General features: G+C 38.6%; 1 protein-coding gene and 1 long non-coding RNA gene across 4 annotated transcripts in view; one reads left to right on the top strand and one right to left on the bottom strand.

The window, feature by feature from the left end:
• Positions 1-19,254, top strand: part of LOC104913457 (uncharacterized) — a 319,967-nt gene that overhangs the window by 169,106 nt on the left and 131,607 nt on the right. The gene's annotated exons all lie outside the window — the stretch shown is intronic.
• SHISA9 (shisa family member 9) overlaps positions 13,209-19,254 on the bottom strand; it is a 157,718-nt gene continuing 151,672 nt past the window's right edge. For all 3 annotated transcript variants that reach the window (XM_085237658.1, XM_085237659.1, XM_085237656.1), the window contains one exon: positions 13,209-15,912. In XM_085237658.1, the coding sequence (XP_085093784.1) occupies positions 15,542-15,912 (371 nt within the window). In that variant the 3' untranslated portion in view covers positions 13,209-15,541. The remainder of the gene's footprint in view (positions 15,913-19,254) is intronic.

Here is a 19,254-nt window from a genome sequence, read left to right as displayed (position 1 = left end):
GATAATCTATTATCTCTGACAAGTCTTTCGTTGTCCTATGACTGTTTCATTTGTTGAAAAGACAGTGCTCATTGGAGAAGGGAATAGAGTGTAGAAGAGTGTAGAAATGAAAACAACTGAATGTGCAAGCTAGGATTTGCTCCTAGGTGTTACTTTAATGCTTATGTAAATAAAAAAGTTAATACAACATCATGTATCATGTGGTAGACCACAGAAAGACTTCCTTCTTTCCGTTGAGGTTAGAACAGTTACTCCAATGCAAGCACATTGCTGCAGAAGTGAATATTGGACGAACTAATTCTACCAGAAAGAGCTCAGCATGGAAACAGCAGTTTTGTTGTATTGGATTAAGTAATCCAGCAAGCTCAGAAGCTATCCTTTTGATTTAAATAACTCCACATATTTCATAAAGTTATTTTCTCAGCTAGAGCTCAGTGCTGTAAGATGCTTAGGAACATGTTTAGCTTTAAGTACAGAGCCTCTGCCCTTAACTATCAGATTACTGTCAGATATAAGGCATGCACTTTTAAATACCTCTCGGAGTGAATGTCACGAGGTGTGAGCTAATCCTTCTGGAGGTCAGTAGGGAACTATCTCTAAGAATTAGGTTGGTGCATGATGCTTCCTTTCCTTGAAATATATACCTCTAAATTGATTCTGCTGGCATCAGTGGTGAAGCATTTTGCTAATTTTGTTTACAACTTAGAATGATTTTTAAAATTTTAATCCAATTTATGCTTCTTCTATCAGTCTGTTTCTCTTCAAGAGTCAAGCTTATGCATATAAACTCTAAATTATGATTGCTAGCATTACTCAGCAAATATCAGCAGTTTCCCTGTGAAATAACTGAATAACTGTTTTATATTTGCATTTATAAATGTTAAGTGACCAAATCTGTAGTGTAACGGGCACAAGAATCTATCTCTAAGTTAGCAGGGTAATTTGTGGAGATGCTTTCAATATTTTGTATAAAATTGTATGCAGCCAGCTCTGGAGTATGATTGCCTAGGAGTGATAAAATAATACAAAATAAAAAGAAATCGTACTTTTTTTTTTTTTTTTTTTTTTAACGTATGTAGGAGTTTCTCATACAGTCTGTATAGGGAGATGGATTCCCACCTGTACAAATTAGAATAAAAGAAGCTGATAATGTTTTACAAAACCAGATTCGGGGGTTTTTGTACAAACAGCAACTGTAAAGCAAAATAACATCAAAGAATCATTGACAGCAGAATTTAAAAAACAAAATAATGGCCAAAGCTTGTGTGAAATTCTACACTAAGTAATGATTATTTTTTTTCAGATGCATGTTTTCAGTCATGTCTGTAGTTTCTGTTATTTAACCCAAGGTATTTTGCATTTAAAACAAAATGCTGGGAGCAAACAATACGTCCTAGAAAGGATTCAGTACATTTTGTTTCAACTTTCTAGAAAAGGCTCTGAGGGATCAAATGAAAATAATCACAACTACTGCTAATTTGATTTTTCTTAAATGTGTTTCTCATTACCTAATGGTGAACAGACTGAAAAAGGATTAACTTTTTTTTTTCCTCTTGCAAATGCTTGCAATTAGATTTTTAAGCTGTTTTTCTACCTCATCAACAAAAAGTATGCAAGTGTGCTGTATGACTATGGGCTATACATTTTACATACACATCTGTACTGTTGAAATAATTCAACTTCATTTGATAGTGCTTTTTTAGGTAGTGAGTAACAGCAGTAGCTTCAGTTGGTGGTTTCCCAAAAGAGGAAAGAAGTCTCTCTTGTCAATCTCACACTGGTTTTTACAAATGTTTACGTTGCAGCCAAGGGCCAGAGACCCACAAATCAGCACTGCCTGCAGCAGCGGCCCAAGAAAGGAAATCCGTGCAGGATTAATGCTGGTGGAGTTCTGTGTGACTGCATACGGACAACGAACGAAGTCCTGACTAGTTGTTTGAAACGTGTTACTGACGGTGTTGTAGCAGTTGTTACTGCAGTAAGTACTAGGAATTATCAAGAGTATTGATCGTATGCATTATATGTTGGCTTTGGAGAACAGGGAAAAAAACTCTAGGCCACATTTTTTATGTCTTGACCTTTATGTAGAGACATGACAACATATCCTCTAATACAGTTTAAAGCTGTTCTTAAATTACATATGTGACCATGCATAAGGCTTCCTTAATTCTTCTTTTGAAACCCTGTAATTTTTCCCAGAGGAGTCTTTGATTCTGTAGATGAGTTCATCCTCCGTGCTGTCAAAGGCATAAGGCTTACCATTTAAGGTTTTCACTTATGATTGAAATGTATCTTTTGTTTGTGGCACTTGTTTTTGTTCTGCGTGCCAAAGCTTCAGGGTTTTGTGGTTTTGTCTTTGTTACAGTCTGGCTATACTATTCTCAAATATCCCTCTTTCCATATTTTTCTTTTTGTATGCGATTCATGATTTCACTCATGAATCTAGAACTGAGCTCTGCACAGCTGCTAATAAAAAAATTGTCTTGATGGTTATTCTCGAGTCTGAAGAATGAGCATGCAGACAAGTTGCTGGCCTTTTTTTGGTTGTTCTCAGAACGTTGGCTTTTTTGGAGATCTCTTCTGTGAAATCTCTTTTATCTGTAATTACAGAACATTGTGGTTTCATCTTGGTGCCAAGGGCCAGCAAATGACTGCAGGGAATATTGACAGCCCATTTGTCTATCTTATGGCCTACTTTTGGTCACAGTGATATCATTGCCTAAATTCTCAGTGAATTTATCTGGTTGTGGCTTTAACTGTGTGTGTGCTTCTCAGGGGCTGACCAGCGTTTGTGTATGAATTCTATTGGGAGCAAATGAGGATATATTCTTTTCCTTTCTCTCTTGAGTAGTATGGGCTAGACTGCTGTCCCAGGGAACTTTATAATGAAATTATAGACTAATTATTTTTATCCCCACTTTTAAATAATACCACAAATAAACTAAAATCACAAAAAGGAACTGATGCGAGATAGCAAGTCCTCTTCAGATGTGGGACTGAAACCTATGGGTTTTGAAAACCTAGTTTTGTATCTCGGTGGCTTCTTTCCTTACCTCTGAGACCACATCAAAAGGCTTGTTGCATGAGAGCTCAGGATTTTGGCCTTTTAGAGACTTTGACTGCCAGGTAGGGACTTGGAATGAAAGAACTACTGTCAGATGTTCGTATCAGTAATAGCTAATAACACAGCGTGTTACTGTCTGTGCCTCCAGAGTCTCTGTTTCCAGACATTTTAGTGTGCCTGAATGCATGCACTTTCAGATACTGTGTCATGAGAACATTATGCACCAATTTGCAGTTGCAGTGTAACAACAACGAATTTTGAGTAAACGTCTGGTACCCTTATATTACTAATTACAGCTTCTTGATAAAATAAACGTGAGAGAAAACTATTCTTATGGGAACAGACTTTGTGTCCCATCTTTGCTGTGGGCATTGAAGGAAAAATATTAGAAGAGTTGTAATGGACTTTCAAAGATCATCTAGTCCATCTTTCTTCTTCAAGACAAATTCAATGACATCTAAATCATTCTTGACAGAATCAGTTCAATGTTTCTTTAAAATCATTCAATGCTGGAAACTCCACAGCCTCTGTATATAATCCATTTCACTGCTTGTCAGTCCATGCCATTCAATAGAATTTTCTTCTACTACTTAACTAAATCATCCGTATGCCAACTACTTTTTCTTCTGCCTCCAACGGGGTATTTTATTTTTCTTTTTCAGCTCCTCTTCACGTAGATGTAATCATTTGTCTCCAAAGTTATCCCTCGAATAAAAAGAGGAAATGTTCCCTGAAGTAATAAAGGTTTATTTTATCCTTGCTTAGTTGTTGTTTTTTTTTTTTCTCCCTTTGTAATTTCTACTCTTCTGAATGTTGCTGTTTCTCATTTCTGGAGTTGATTCATAGATTTCTGGATAGTGCTCCAGCTAACCCATAGGCATCAGAAGAACTTTGCTGTTTATCTTCTCTATGACATGGTAACCTCCAAATCATTTTATAGAAAGGCTTCCTATCCCTTCATTTCCTACCTTGTCTGTTTTTCATGCCCTTATGCTGTACACCCTCTGAACTTCAGTCACGTCTTAGAGCATTTACAGTCCCAAGTTGTTCCTGCAGTTGTATCCTGTTGTCTGTCCTCTGAGTTACAAGTGAAAATACTCATTTGTACTTAACTCCTGGAAAATCTTATTCAATACCACATTCACATTTGCTTGCTAGCTATTACTTGAATATTGGAGTTGGCACCCATTTTGTAGTCATCCAATCTAGGCAAGATAAGCAAGGAAAAGTGGTTTGGGAAGCACTGCACAGAGGTGCTAGAGAGTCAAATGTAGGATCTTCACGTAATGTGAAATCCCCTTCTATTCTTGCTCAGTCTTTCCTGTTCTTTTTTTCTCTTACTTCTGAGCTGAGATTGTAGTTTCTTTTCTTTCCTGGAATTATGTATGTACCCCCATGAAGTGAGCTCAAAGCCATTACAAAAAGATCCATCTCCATGCTTCTGAGGCCAGTTTTCTTGCCAGGTTTTGATCCCCCTTGACTTCACACTTGCCCTGTCCTCACAAGTGCTCTGGTCTAAACGGCACTGCCACTCTCAGAGCATCTGCCTCCTCCTAATAGGCTGATGCTGAAGTCCATTGAGATAAGAAACCAAAAGGCAGATACTAGAGGAGTTGTGGGGGGAGAGGCCTAGCTGAAAACGGCTAGCGCCCTTGTTGCAATCACTGACTTTCTTGTGTAGGTCTTGGAATCTCAGTCAGTGCTAGTTCTTGCCTGTTAGGTAATTCTAATTCCAGTGTAAGATCTTTGCAAGAGACTGTTTCTAAAGCACAAGAAGTGCAAGCAGCTTCATGGTGCCATGTAAATTAGTGTGATTCATTTGTTGCAAACTATGTGTTATCTTAAGTAATAATAATCCTCCATGTTTTTAAAATATCAGTGGACCAATGTCAGCAGCAGTGTTTGTGTATGTCACCCATTACTTGCATTGCTGAGATTTTGGGTGAGAAACCTATGAAACATCTGTCTGGCAAATATTCCTTTCTTTTGCTGAAAGGAAATAAAAGCAGATGAGAGCAGAGGGCTCCACGGCTTCGAGCTCTATGTACAGGAATATACACGAGGCATATTAGGATTCTGTATGTATGCAAATTAGTCTTCACAAGGAAACAGGCATGTCATACAGCTTGAGAGACTGTGCAGATTATTAGTAGAAACTATGATCTGGAATAGTATCTTGGAGATAAAATGCTTTTTATTCCCATCTATGCTTCAGGGTTTGAATTGGCAGCAAATTCAAAAACCTTTACTAGGCAACAGAAAAGATCAAAAATATAGTATATGAGTGGTAAGGTCTGGAATGCAGCTCTGGCAAGAGATAGTGTTCATCATGACAGGGTAATAGAAATGGCCTGGGAAATAATGTGTGTGGTCTTTTCAAATGTTTTTTTTCTAAGATACCATGCTATGTCAGTTTTTGAAGAATCTTCATGGACAAAGGTTTTTGACCTGTATTTAAAATGACAGAATAGAACTGTCGAGGAGAAGCCCCTATACTGTATTATTTCTTGGCATTCATTATTGTGCAGCATATGGACGTGTCCCTCTGCGGAGGTTGTGTTGTCTGTCTCAGCTGCTATTCCACATTGATAAAAATACTGGTTCCCTTCTCACTTTTATATATTAACAGCTTGAGTGTAAGTGAACATATATGCCACAGGTTCTGGAGACTTATGATCTCCAACAGGAAAAAATCTGTTTATTATGGTGTATCTCATGTGGTTCCCTTATGCAGCAAGCAAAGGGGAAATGAACAGATGGTATAAAAGCTCCATAGTTTTTAACTTCTACAGGCGGCAATATCATTTCTATATAATGTTCCTTGTTTCAGCCTTAGTCACCTCTTCAATTTTGTAGCCTTTGTCTTGATCTAGTGGGCATTTTTGATAATCTCTTTTCCTTAGTTTTCTGTTGATTGACGAGACTATGGCCATTCTGATATAGGCAAAAAACTAAATCTAACAGTGAAACAAAGACCAATTAAAACCAAATTCAATGCAGAGAAGAGAGGAGGAGGAGTATTACCAGGTAATATTACCTCTCCATGCCTTTTGTCTAATGAGGTTGTAGCAAGATGGCTGTTAATCTCTTTTCTCAGGTGACAAGTGATAGGGCAGGACACAATGGCCCTAAGTTGCTCCAGGGGAGGTTTAGATTGAATATCCACGTAATTTCTTCACAGAAAGAATGGAATAAGAGCAGGCTGCCCAGGGAGGTGGTGCAGTCACCAGCTCTGGAGGTGTGGTTAAGAGACATGTATGTGGCACTTAGGAACCTGGTGAGCAGTGGACTTGCAGTGTTAGGTTGTTGGTTGGACTTGGTGATTATAAGGGTCTTGTCTAATCTAAATGATCATGTGATTCTGTATTAGTGCAGACTTGCTTCTGTTAATGTCAGTAATGTCTAGTGTTCTGTCACATTGACAGTGTAAATTGAAGGTGGCAGACCTTGCTATCTTCTCTGCGTATGTCTCTCTTTTGCTGCTTCTTTTCACACTCACGTGTGTGTGTGTGTGGGTGTCTGAGGTGCAAAACATTCCTCCTGCTTTCAGATAAGATAGTAGAAAAGAATTTTGAAAGCTACTGAGTACTATAATGTTTTATAAAGAATTTACACAATTTTATGTCTTTTATTTTTCAGAAATTGGGACCCATCCTAGGGGTTATTGTTGAAAAGTGAACAAATATAATAGAACATAATGGAAAGTTGACTTCATCTTCCACGAAAGTCGATTAACTGCATTGACTTCAGTCTTGGCAATACTTTGTGATGAGAAAGTGTTGTTATGCAGCAATTATGGCTGTAATGTCGTAGATGTGGGGAATGGGATTGGGGCTGGTAGAGGCTTAATACCACCTCTTCATTTAAGTGCAGCATTCTCTTTGTTCTACCTGTCCACTGTCACTTCACACAGAAAGAATACTTCTGCAAACTTTTCTGTTATGAAAAATTTTAAAATGGCAGAATAGATTTTGTAGTGCATATTGGAGTGTTCAACATAATAAAATTTTCTGTGACCATCTTAACATGGAAGCGCAACTGTAGAAGTAACTGTGCTTATGAATTAATCTGGGTAGGATAAAACAGGGCTTTCCTGCTGAATACTCATTTAGCTGTATACTGATCTGTCTGTGAACAATAACATCTTATCTAGTAAATTAATCATAAAATAAATTGTGCACAGTGAAACAGAATGTAGAATTCCAGTATTTAATGTGGCAATCTAATTTTTTGTAGCAACTCAAAAAATATCTTAACAGGTAGGCCACCAAATTTTACCTAGAAGTGAAAGAAGCTTCTAAGGCAGGAGTTTCTTTGAAGCTAGACAGCAAATCACGTGGAAATACACAAAACTTAACTTAAATATATTGAATTTTGATGCCCAGTTCAAAATTCAATATATTTAAGTTAAGTTTTGTGTTTTATCTATAGTCTTTTAAATCACACCTCTCTTTGCAGGATCAAGTGCTTAATCTGTGAAGGAAAAGATTGATCTGGAGATGGTTTTTGGATGCAGGACTCAAGTGTATGCTAAGCTTGAGGACAATACTAAGTTGGAGGAACTGTTGACTCCCTCAAGGCAGAGGGGCTTTGTCAAATGTGAGGGCTAGCCAGGCACCAGATGCACGTAGCTGGACGAGAGCAAGTGCCAAATTCTGTACCTTGGGTGGGGCAGCCCAGGATATATGTACAGACAGGAGAACAGCCCCATGGAAAGAGATCTTGGGTTCTGGTTGATGGCAACCTGAATCTGAGTCAGCAGTGTGCCCTGGCAGCTTATATGATCTTTAAAGGTTCCTTTCAACTCAAATGATTCTGTGGTCTTCAAAATGATACAAGAAACCTAAAATACAGCTAGGCAGTTAGGTGGGTTTTCCAAATCAGTATTTGTCTTTGATGAATGCAAACACTACTACATAGATATATACAGAAGTGGAGAGGTCAAGGGAGGTGCTAGATGTGATGGGGGCTGCTCAGAAAGACTGTAGAAGTTCTGCAGAGAATATCAGTTTTGAAAATACTGCACAGTTCTCTTGGTCTCTTGAAATAGGTAGTGAGAAGTAGCCACTGAAGTCACTTAATAGGACACATCATTAGCTACTTCAGCCACGTGGACCAGATCCGTAAGAATTGTGGGAGGTCTGAGTGGGCAGATTTAGAGTGAGCTGTTGTACTTTGGGGCTTTGAGGTGTTTTTTAAAGCCTTTGTCACATCTAATTGTGTAATTAACAACAAGAGTAGAAGATTCCTGTGAAATTCATATGGCATGTGGTAAAGGCAGTACTGATGTAGTGCCAGTCTGTCTTTCAGTTGCATGATTTTCTTCATTCATAGAGTGTGAAGGAGTCAACAGGAAGTCTCTGTGCTCAGCAGTCAATACTACCCCTGCAGAACACGTCTGAAAAAACCCTACTGAAGTCTAACACTGCCTTGGAAACTTGAAATCTTTAGACAGAAAGGTAGGCATCCTTTAGCTTTCTCCCTACCTTGTAGGGAACTGTTAGGGACAAAGAGAAACCTAGTTCCTCTTTGCAGGTGGTGGGGAGAAAGATCACAGTGATGATACATTATACTTCTGCTTAATGAAACACTGACAGGTAAGGTGCTCTTTCCCTTGGGGACCAGTTTCTTTGGGGAATTACAGGTACTCAGATTGGCAAAGGTCTCTCACATAATAATGACTGTGAGCAAGATGTTAGTGTGAGCCTAGGTACCGGAGAGTGAAAGTAAGACCAACAAAAGAAGGTCATTGTGCTCAGTCAACATTACTGACTTCACTGGCGCACCCGCTGCTCGGTAAGAGTTGTTTCCTTGACAAAATAATCCTGCCAGTGACCACTTGGAAGGCTGGTGATTAGTTCTGTTTTCCAGTCCTGGTTGTAGCTGAACCTCAGACCATGCAGCAGCACTGCCGGACGTACTCCCTCCGTTGGATATTGTCACTGCTGAAAGCCTGGTGTGCTCCCAGCCCTATTTATTTCTGGGATGCACACAACACTTGGCATGCAGGTTCGGATGATGTACTCTGACAGTGAAGTATCAACTCCTATTAGCAGCCAGGGATGTATCATAATTTAAATGCAAGTGAATTGGCTAAGCAAAGGAAGCTAGTGTTAACTTAAACAGACAAGGTGCAGCTATGTGTTTAACAGCATAGAGCTAAAGTCCTGAATAGACAAATAATTCTTCTACCTTTACTAAAGAAAAATAATACCTATTTTATAAAATGATAGCAGTATGGGATGTCCTCAGGTTATCTACAGAGAAAGATAGATATAAAGACCCTCTTCATGTATCAGTGGAAGAGCATGAATGAAGCATGACATTGCCTCATGCACTTGTATGGTACAGGTAGTGGCTCACTCTTCCCACTTGTGTAAGCAGAGCTTTCATAGATTGAATTCTAGACCTATTTCAGCTTCAAGTAAGCATGAATTCTTAGCTTCTGCTTCTCACATGAGAGCCCAAACTTGGAGAATGAAAAATGAATTGAAAACCTTACTTTTGAAGCAATACCATTAGCTTGCTAGAAGAATGGGGTCCTAGGATGGCGAAAGCCTTTTTCAGGGAGCCCTAGACTGTTCGGATAATGTTTATTTGGCAAATAAAGACATAGAAAAAAGCCTGAGAGCTAGGTGTGGGTTTGATTTCCTTCCAGTGTAAGGTAGTGGGCACTAGTGGTAAATATATCTCTTGTGTTTTGTTAACCTGACAAAACCAGCAGAATTGAGTGATATGTGTAAAATAATTCATGGTGCATCTTTTATGGAAGCATTTACTGCTATGCCTTGTCAGCTGCTTTTGTCTGCTGGCAGCTTTTGCAGATACAAGATATAAACATCTGATTTGGTCCTGACTTCCATTAGTGCAGCTGGATGGGGGGAGTAAAGTTTTGGTTTAAGGCACTTATTCTGGATTGAATTTGGCAGGTGTAGGGACATATCTTACTTGCAGACTGAGCAAATTCTGGGATTCTCTAAAACATAAGGTGTGAGTTCCAAGAATTGTTTTTTACAACCACTTTTCAAATTAGAGCTGTATGTTGATGTTTATACAGAAGAATTTTCCCTGGGCATCCAGCTGTAGTAGCATTTACTGACCTCCCTCTCCCCAATCCGTAGGCTGGGATTACTGTGCTATTACGCTACATTTTTCACATTGATTTTGTGTTTTAGCATAAAACGTTGAAGTTTATTTCCCCTCATTGGTCACACCCATCTGCCATTTTGCTCTGAAACACAGTCCTACACAGCGTATAGCAGGAGAGTCAGCTGAACTGGTTGTGCAGTTTAGTAGAACAGAGCACAAGTGCAGCAAGAGATGTGCCCTGTGAGTAAGAATCCAAACTGCCTTTGGTAAACTAACATTGTGCAGTCTCTTTATCTTTTCTTTGTGAAATGTAAGTTAAGCCTATTCTCAAGAAAACATTGTTTATGCTATGGGTAAACACTGGAGATAAGCTTGCATTTTTATCCTAAGCCATCAGATAAGACTTCTGTGCTCTTCTATGGACTGGCTGTAGTAGAAACTGCAGAGTGTGACATGAAGAATCATCTTGTTCATCTCTTCAGGTAGGTGGACGGTGGACAGTGTGCTCTGAACCTAACAGGAATCTGGTGTGAATGTAGTTCACTTCTTCTGAATTGGGACAGTGTTGTGAGTGGTCGTGCAGATTAGTTGTGCAGTAATGTCATTATATGTGCATTTTCTGCAAAACTGCTGGTAAACTCATGATTTTATCTGCAGTTAGAAAACCTCAGATTTTGTTCTTACAAATCAGTCTTGTTTCTAGAGGATTAGTTCCCAGGAATTTTCTGAGTACTTTCTGATATTTCATATACCCAACAGTGTTAATAGGAGTTTTACTCTTTGGGACTTCGTTATTGAACTGATACGATATTATTATTTTTGTAATTTTGATTTAAATGTATCCTGTAAGCAATTTCTTATGGACCATATGATAGAATTTTAAAAACAATCCGTAGAGCAAGTTTTATAACTTTACATGAATAGGGCTTTCATTCAGTCGTCTGTGGCTGAAAATAGCTTTCAGATCCAAGCTAGCAAGCTAGCATGTCATCTGCACAGCTAATAATACTGAAATAGCTGACAAAATTATCTGAAGTCATATGCAATCTATAGACTCAATAATACAGCTTTCCCACTCACAAAAATAGTAATACCCACTTTTTAGTAAGAGGATACTCATCCTATTATCACATTGTCAGAAATGGATAGTACTTGAAATGATATAAACTCATATAATAATGCTTTCTCCTGTTAACTGTTTTTATCAAAATAAAATTATCCATGCAAAATAGAATCGTAGAATCAACAGGGTTGGAAGAGATCTACAAGATGATCCAGTCCAACCATCCGCCTATCACCAGTAGTTCTCACTAAACCCTGCCCCTCAACACTAGATGATATAATCACATTAAAGACTATATTTATCACTGGAATCCTTAATGTATTTTAAATGTGGAGACCAGGCTTAAATGAAGTGCACAGGATTTTATGTAAAATGGATTTTTGGAGTAGCGTTGTTTATTTAGTACTCCAGACTCATTAATCATTCTATAAAATTAGAACAAAGCATGAATCTTTTCCTAGATCTGGTCGTGTAGTGAGTCTGAAACATTTGCAGCTACAGTGTGGAATGTTATGAGACCTGATGGCTTTGTATATGGAACATCTTCATTTCTTGATGACACACATTATTGGGTATAATATCAGGGAGCTTACGGAAGAAATACTGAAGGGAACCCAATGCAGTTCTTGTTCGTGGTGACCAAAGGTTCAGGCTAACGCATGAGGAAAAAACAAACATGTAGAGACCCGATATTATATGCAGAGTATTGAGCCTGAGGAAAGTGAGGAGCAGGGAAATGAGAGGTTAGAAACTGATTTCAGTGTGGTTACTTAGAGGATGACGAGGCAAGTCAAAGATAGCTGAAGCTGTGAGAAGTCAGTGAGATCTGTGGTTGTCTCTGGGATAAGCGCTTATCTCATTTTCAGTGAGATTTTATTGAAGATGACTAGATATTGCTACTAGTGGAGACCTCACTACCAAGCATTATGAAATTCTGTAGCTACCAAAAGTACTGCAAACTGTATAGAAATCAATAGGTGCGCCCCAGGAAACTTAGGTGAATAGGATCAGCATTATACAAGCAACAGTAAGAGCAAGCCCTGAAATACAAGTGAGAAAATAGTGGAGAACTTATTAACTTAAATTGAGCGGCTGCAAATGAAGATAGAGAAATGAATGTGACGCAGGTCTGTGGAGGGAAGCAAGCTTTCAGAGGGTGGAGCCAGAGAAGATGCCTTTTGTTTTGTCCAAGAGACTGTTACGATTTAGTGGGAAGGTCACTTGAAAGGATACGGTACATCGGAGAGAAACAGTGCAGTGGGGTGAGTATGACAGAGGAATACTTGAACATATTTGAAAATGCCATCTGGCATTTCGAGGAAGGAAAGCTGGAAGGAAGCTGATTCCTTGTTTCTACTGCTGAAACTCACCCAACGTCATTGTAGCAAAGCAAAGAGAAGTTGTTACCAAAACACTCCTTCTCTGAGATTCCGTTCGTGGTCGGGTTTATGAGACATAAACAGTAATGAGAGCCCATAAATGACCTTTCTGTTCCAGCTGGCTTGGTACACAGATGTTGCATACAGGTTTTTCAGTAGCAAACATACTGAAAAAAATTGAAGCTATGTACACCAGTGTTTCATCTGTACTTGCTGGGTAGCTTTAGTTCTGCAATGCAGTTGAAGCTTACTGCAAAACTCCCATGCAGTCCTGAGGAACAAAAGCTGGCCCTTTTTTTTCATTCCTCAAAACTAATTTTTTGATAAAGTGGCACAAGCTGTGTGTGAGCTTGGATGTTTATAGGGCACATGGACCTTTGCAAGGTGTGCGTGCATTTTATGTATTGTTATTCTGAGTGTAACATATGTTGCACTTAAGTAACATACAGTATGTGTGCACTTTCCAAAGAACCTTGTTCACAAGATTACCAACGGCAGGCACACCTTCATTTCTGCTGAGGTGAATGCTGTTGGCTGCAGTGTGAAGATCCGGAAGCTCAGTTAATAATCAAAAATTGATCCAATGGCAAAAGCAGACAAATGAGCCAGCATGTTGGATTCACATAGAATCAATTTTATTGCCAGGTAAGAAATTCATATTAATATAGTGAATACATATGTTTACAAATAAACATTCTTAAAAAAACAAACAAACATTTTTATTGTAGGAAGTATTATTGGTATCATAAACTCTGTAGTTAACAAGTATTAACACGGGTTTGCTTACAGAACATACAGTTACTAAAATATTTCCACATAAAATATGCTTAAGTTACACGAAACCTCTGTGAATTACAGTGCAGCTGTAAAGTGTTATCTAAAGCAAATGGATTAACGGCAACATTCCATAAAGGGTCAAATTAAGTCAGCCAGTTGTGAAGGCAATAGAGATTAAAAGAATAAAAGTAAGATAATAGACAGTCTGGGTTGTGTGCAAAGTATTTGTCCCCTGGGTTTTGTCCAATTCTGATAGTCTTAAAATAGATGATGATACAGTTTAGCAGCACGCTTATGGAGAGATGCTGATGCTCTCGGAATACATGTCAATCTCAAGATAGCTTAGAAAAAATGATCTTTCCATTTAACTGTATTTCACATTCGTAGCCCTTGCATCCTTCGGGCTAAAAAGAAATGCTGCCAGTCACTTGAGTAGAGTAAGAAATGCCACTTCACATTCTTCTTACAACATAACAGTTCTCTCTCCTCCCTGCATACCCTTCCACAATTTATCTCAGGAATAATGACGGCTACTGAGAATTCAGCTGTAGTAAGAAAGCTAGTTAGGATTCAGGTCAGGGGGAAGGGCAGGAATTTAAATGAAAAACTGAACATGCTGCCTACCATCCCAGTTCTGCTTACCTTATTGGGCATTTGCAGATTTGCAGAAGCCTTACAGACCTGGTGCTGTGAGGCTGCTACCAGGGACCAATTAGAGAGTGGTTTTACTCATATAAACAAGGCATCCATCTCATCAGAGCCTCAGCTGAGACCATGAATCCAGTTGATTAGTTTAAACCCAAACCTCTTCGATGTTTGAGGCTACTCCAGTAGACTCTTCCATCAGATAGTCCACCAAGAGGGAACGCCACTATAGAGAGCTAAACAATAGAGACAATATACCATATAACATTTAATTGAACTACAAAGAAAGAACTACCATGGCTAAAAGCAAATACAGAATGACAGACTAAAGGAAAAAAGTTTAAACTAGGAAAATGGAGGGGCCTAACTAAATAGTGCAACCTGACTGCAACTGCTGCTTGGAGATGTAGTCCAGTTTCCCTTCAGGACAAACAGAGGGGGCCGAGCAGGGCAGAGCCCTTGTCATCCTTAGCAAAACATGAAGAAATAGCATAAAGGGACAAAGGGGTCACTTGAAGAAACAAGACTGTCATTGAACAATAGTAATACAGTAAAGGCACCACCCACGCTTATTTTCAGTCTGAAGCAGTTGAAGATAGGCAAAACATATAGGTGAAGAAAAAGTCCTGACTGTCTTCGAAGTGAGAATTGTTACCATCTGCCTGAAAACAGGAGGACTGAGAGGGAATGTTTTGATGCCCTTATTCCCCCAGCAGCTGTCTGTGTCGCAATAGCTGTCTCTTCTTATTTTGAAGGATCCCAAAAATTTCAAAGTAAACTGAAACAAAATCTTCTGCTGATTGTTATTATCCCTCAGAATTCTATACTGTCAGCCAGAAAGGTTGCATGTGCTCTAAAATGTAACAGTCTTCGTAAATTCCACATGAAAGAGTCTTTCTTACTGTATAAATATTTTTTGCACTTTCTATAGAATGGGATGAAAGTATGGTAATTGATGTTAGAAGTTGTACCAAGATGTTCAGTCTCGGCTTTTCATGGGTCTAGTGATTGTTAATAGGTTTTATACAAAATTCCTCACTGAAATAATATATTACAGTGTATTGTTTTCTCTTCTTCCTCTGTCTCAAGGCAGGTACATAGAGTAAATGTTTAAGCAGACATAAAATTTCTCTAGATTGTGCTACTTCTCATCATGGATTTTAGTTTCAAGTAAAAAAATTTAGTCACAAGGGTTTATGTTCCGTTGTGAAATACAAATGGAGTTTATAATTCAACCTTCAGTGTGTATTGCTGAATGGTATTAACTCATTCTTCGGTCTAGTTAGCTGGATACCAAGAATGTCCAGGTGGAGCTTCCTTCCTTCTTTCTTTCCTTCCTTCCTTCCTTGTTTGCTTTCTTCATTCCACTGTGGGTTGTTTTTTTTGTTTTGCTTTGTTTTTTCCTTTTTATGTTTTAAAATTTATTTTTTGCCTTTCAGTTGAGTGTTTGTGTTGTGTGTTACATTTGTATGTGTTTTTTAAAGGATTTCTTTACAAAAAAAAAAAAAAAAGGAAAAGAAAAGCTCAAACAGTTACTTCTGTCTTGCTGTTGGTTATGAAGTATGGCTGTGGACCCAAGTAATTCTGGCTCCGGGTTGTCAGTGGGTCACTTAATGTTGGGTCTCCCATACTGTATTTCCCCTTGTTTGCATATGCTTGCCGTCTAAGAGACTGGTCGTTTGGATCCCAGGTCTTGTAATGGGAATTGTAGCCTAATGGGTGTGTGTGTATCTTTGCCATTTTGGATTTCTGCCCGTTCTGTTTGGTTAAGCCGCTGTCGATTGTGTATGCTCTGTCTTCCTCTATGCGCACCGGGTGCAGTGGAAGGCTCCCCTTGGCAGCCAGTTCTGCAAGATGTCGGCGTTTGGTGTAGAAGTCATCGTTGACTTTGTCAGCTGTTTGGATTTAAAAGGGGGAGGGAACAAAAAATCAGTTGGGCAGAAAAGAATTGTTAAGCAGTTTATGATAGATGATCTGTGGAACAGATGCAGTTACAGTGCATCAGCAGAAGAAATCCATGCCATTCCCTACCCCTGATTTTCTCTCTGTAGCCTATTTGTAGATGTCATTATGCTAGGCTCCATGTATATGTGTTGTTCAAATCACTCAGGTTATGCTGATATTTATTATTGAGGGAACATGCCCTGTGGATCTTACCTCATGTGTACTGCTTCTGCATAAAAGGGTTTAGAAGGGTTTTTGTAATTCATTTTGGATGAACTGGGGATATAGACAGTCACACGTTGTTCTGTCGATCACTGCTGCTCCTCTCAGAGCATACAAGGAATTGTTCAGAACTGTCTGGGCTTTCTCTGAAATATAGGAACGTACTGGGATACCCTGTTGCATCAGAGCACGTCCTGTAACCGCAAGGTGTGATGTGGGTGTTTAAGCAGGCCAGGTGTAAGGCCCGGCAGTAGGAGGTGGACCACTTCTGTTGCATAATGCCTCAGGGCAAAATGCAGAACAGGGTCAGTTCTTCTAAATGGCTGGAAGTATGCTCATGTTTTACGGGACTGCAAATACTTTGGGCTCCTGAAGAGTAGGTTTTATACTACAGTTTCACAGACAAGGAAAACCTTAGACTCCTGACATAATTTTTGGGGTCCAGTGTCGCTATGATGCTCAGCAATAGCTCTGCCAACAAATGCTGTTCTCAGATTAGGATTTTGCCCTCTGTAATTTCCTGAACACGTCTTCCAGTGTGTCTTTTTGCTTGGATTTGATTGTTGTTGCTGCTGGCATTTATTTGCCTTGCTTTGAAATATGAATCATACTCAGGAAGCTAAAGGCCTAGTGTTGCAGTCCAGCATCTCAGTTAAATTTTGAAACTGAGTAGCACCAGTTAAGGGGAACTTAATATCTTTTTCCTTTTTTAAGAGCTTGTTTGTATAAGGAACGTTCATTTATTCCCTTCAAAATCTAGATTTTTATTTAATACAGGGCCAAATACGTAGATGAACTAACACAGTGGTGTGTTGGTCATCAGTGTTGTGCTTTGGATATATGATACTGTCAGCTGAGATTCGACTTTTGCTAGTTGCACCACAGCTAGCTCCCTTCATTTGCCTTGAAGTTCTCTGTTTTGTACATTTCTGTCTATACAGCTCAGCACTTACCTTCATAATGAGAAGAGTTTTAATTCCCTGCACTTGGTTTTGTGTATTACCCCTCTTTTTCTCTCTCCTGAGTATTGCTAGGAGGCTTCTCTGGCACTAAAAATTATTTGTTTCTCTAGCTCTGGTCTGAATCCTAATACAAGGTGGTGAAATCCCCATGATCACTGAATTAATCTTCAAGATCAGACTTTAGTTCTATATCCTCCTTATTCTTATATCTCAAGGGAAAGGAATATTACCAGCAGCAGTTGCAGTTTATCACCTGATTACATTTTTTTTGTATAATGACTATATGACTGGGCTTTGATCTTAAGTGCTTAATTTTGTCATTAAAGAGATGTTTCCTCCTAGATGAACTGAAATTGCTCGTCTGTGCTGTAAAATTAGGCTTTGCATGCTTTACCTATCTTCATCTGTCTCTTTTTTAATTGGTGAGTGAATGCTTTTCTGGGGATACAGGTGTCTGCTATTTTAAACAAATCACAGAACATGGATAATCATTTAGTCTAATTCTAGTACAAGATGTGTAATTGCAAAGAGTTTTTTCCGGTTCTGATTTTGGTTTGTCGTATTTAACTAGTTAAAATTCATTGAATGCTACAAAATGTATTCTATATCAGTTGAATAAAAACGGGAAGGAAACACACTTTATACTACTGACTTCCCATTAGTGTTTCTGCTGTCAAGCATTTATCCAGAAAAATAGTTGCAGGAAATGCACTGTGAACATCCACACAACTGTTTATTTGTGTGAATGTTTGCATCAAAGGCACAGAAAGGCTGCAGGGTAGGGTGCAGGCTTCTGTACCCTATGACTTAGACCTTTTCTGCATATGAAAAGTCACACACACAGCTTATATAACTTAAATTCAGCCTAATTAATTATGTCCACCACCAAATATAGATATATTTGTCTGTTTCATATTAAAATTTGTTTAATTTGCATGGAAAAATTAAAAACTAATCTTATGTCATGTAACTAGAAAGTAAAATTTCATGTTTGTGCTTTTAATTTCATCTTAGTTACGCTGCAGCAATTTGTGTGACATAAACAATGATCGATTACAAGGGGAATAATGGTTCCTATTCAGGATGACAGTCCTGATGCATGTTGTATGGCAGTCATAGTGTGGGAGAGCTGCTGTTTGTGCCTGTCCTGATCAGCTAATACTTTGGAGGCTTGAGAATTTCGTACGTATGCCTGGGAATTAAACGCTAATACTGAAAGCTGGGCTTTTTATCTCATACTTTGACCTGTTTACAATAGGCTTCTTTCAGCATGGACATGCACGCTTACACATAGGCACATGCAGCAAAATCAGATTGCAGCAATTAAAAAAAAAAAAGCAATGCTGACACCACGTTGTTAATTGTGCAAAAGGGCCTTGACAAGACTTGAAAGAGCTCTGATTTTTGCATACCGACTGGAATTACAAGTTTTACAATCCTGCTGTGTTATGCCCCAACATAACCTGGTGCTAATGCAGTACAGAAGCAGTTTTGTTAAATCTCATTTTCAAACTAGGAAAAATTCAGATTTGTAATATTGAGCATATTTATGTAGCAAGTGTTTTATGAAGAAAAACATATAGTATTCTGATGACAACTCAACCGTGAATCTCAAGAGGTTCATTTTTCTTCTTAACTGTCTCCAAGAAATATTATGTGAACTTTCCATGCAGAGACATGTTGCAGTACCAGGATAGGTTTATTATGTCACTTTGAGTATTTGACTCAGAGCTCCTCTGCCTTGGCTTTACCACCTGTAAAATAAGCTGTTAATTCTCTGGAAGAAGTAGTTAAGTGTTGGGAAGATTAATTGCTATTTTCAGAGTATAAGGAGTTTTCAGATGAAAGGCCACTATAGAAGTGCCTTTTGCATTGGCTTCTGTAGATGAATCATGAAAACAGGATTTAAAGATATAACTGTCATGTTTGCCATAGGAATAAAGAATTAGAATTGCAAAATTGCCAAATGAACAATGGTAAAATAAGGATTCTAATTCTGAGCATTATTCTTAGTGTTCCCTCTCTCCAGTCCTGGCAGCTGATTATACAAATGTTCTCTGTTTCAGTATTTCTGTAGGGTTTTTACTCCCTCAAGGTAACACAACCAGT

Source organism: Meleagris gallopavo, chromosome 16, assembly GCF_905368555.1.
Source record: "Meleagris gallopavo chromosome 16, MGAL_WU_HG_1.1, whole genome shotgun sequence".
NCBI classification, from domain to species: domain Eukaryota; kingdom Metazoa; phylum Chordata; class Aves; order Galliformes; family Phasianidae; genus Meleagris; species Meleagris gallopavo.
The sequence above is the reverse complement of the archived record's forward strand: the minus strand, read 5'-3'. Positions and strand labels throughout refer to the sequence as shown.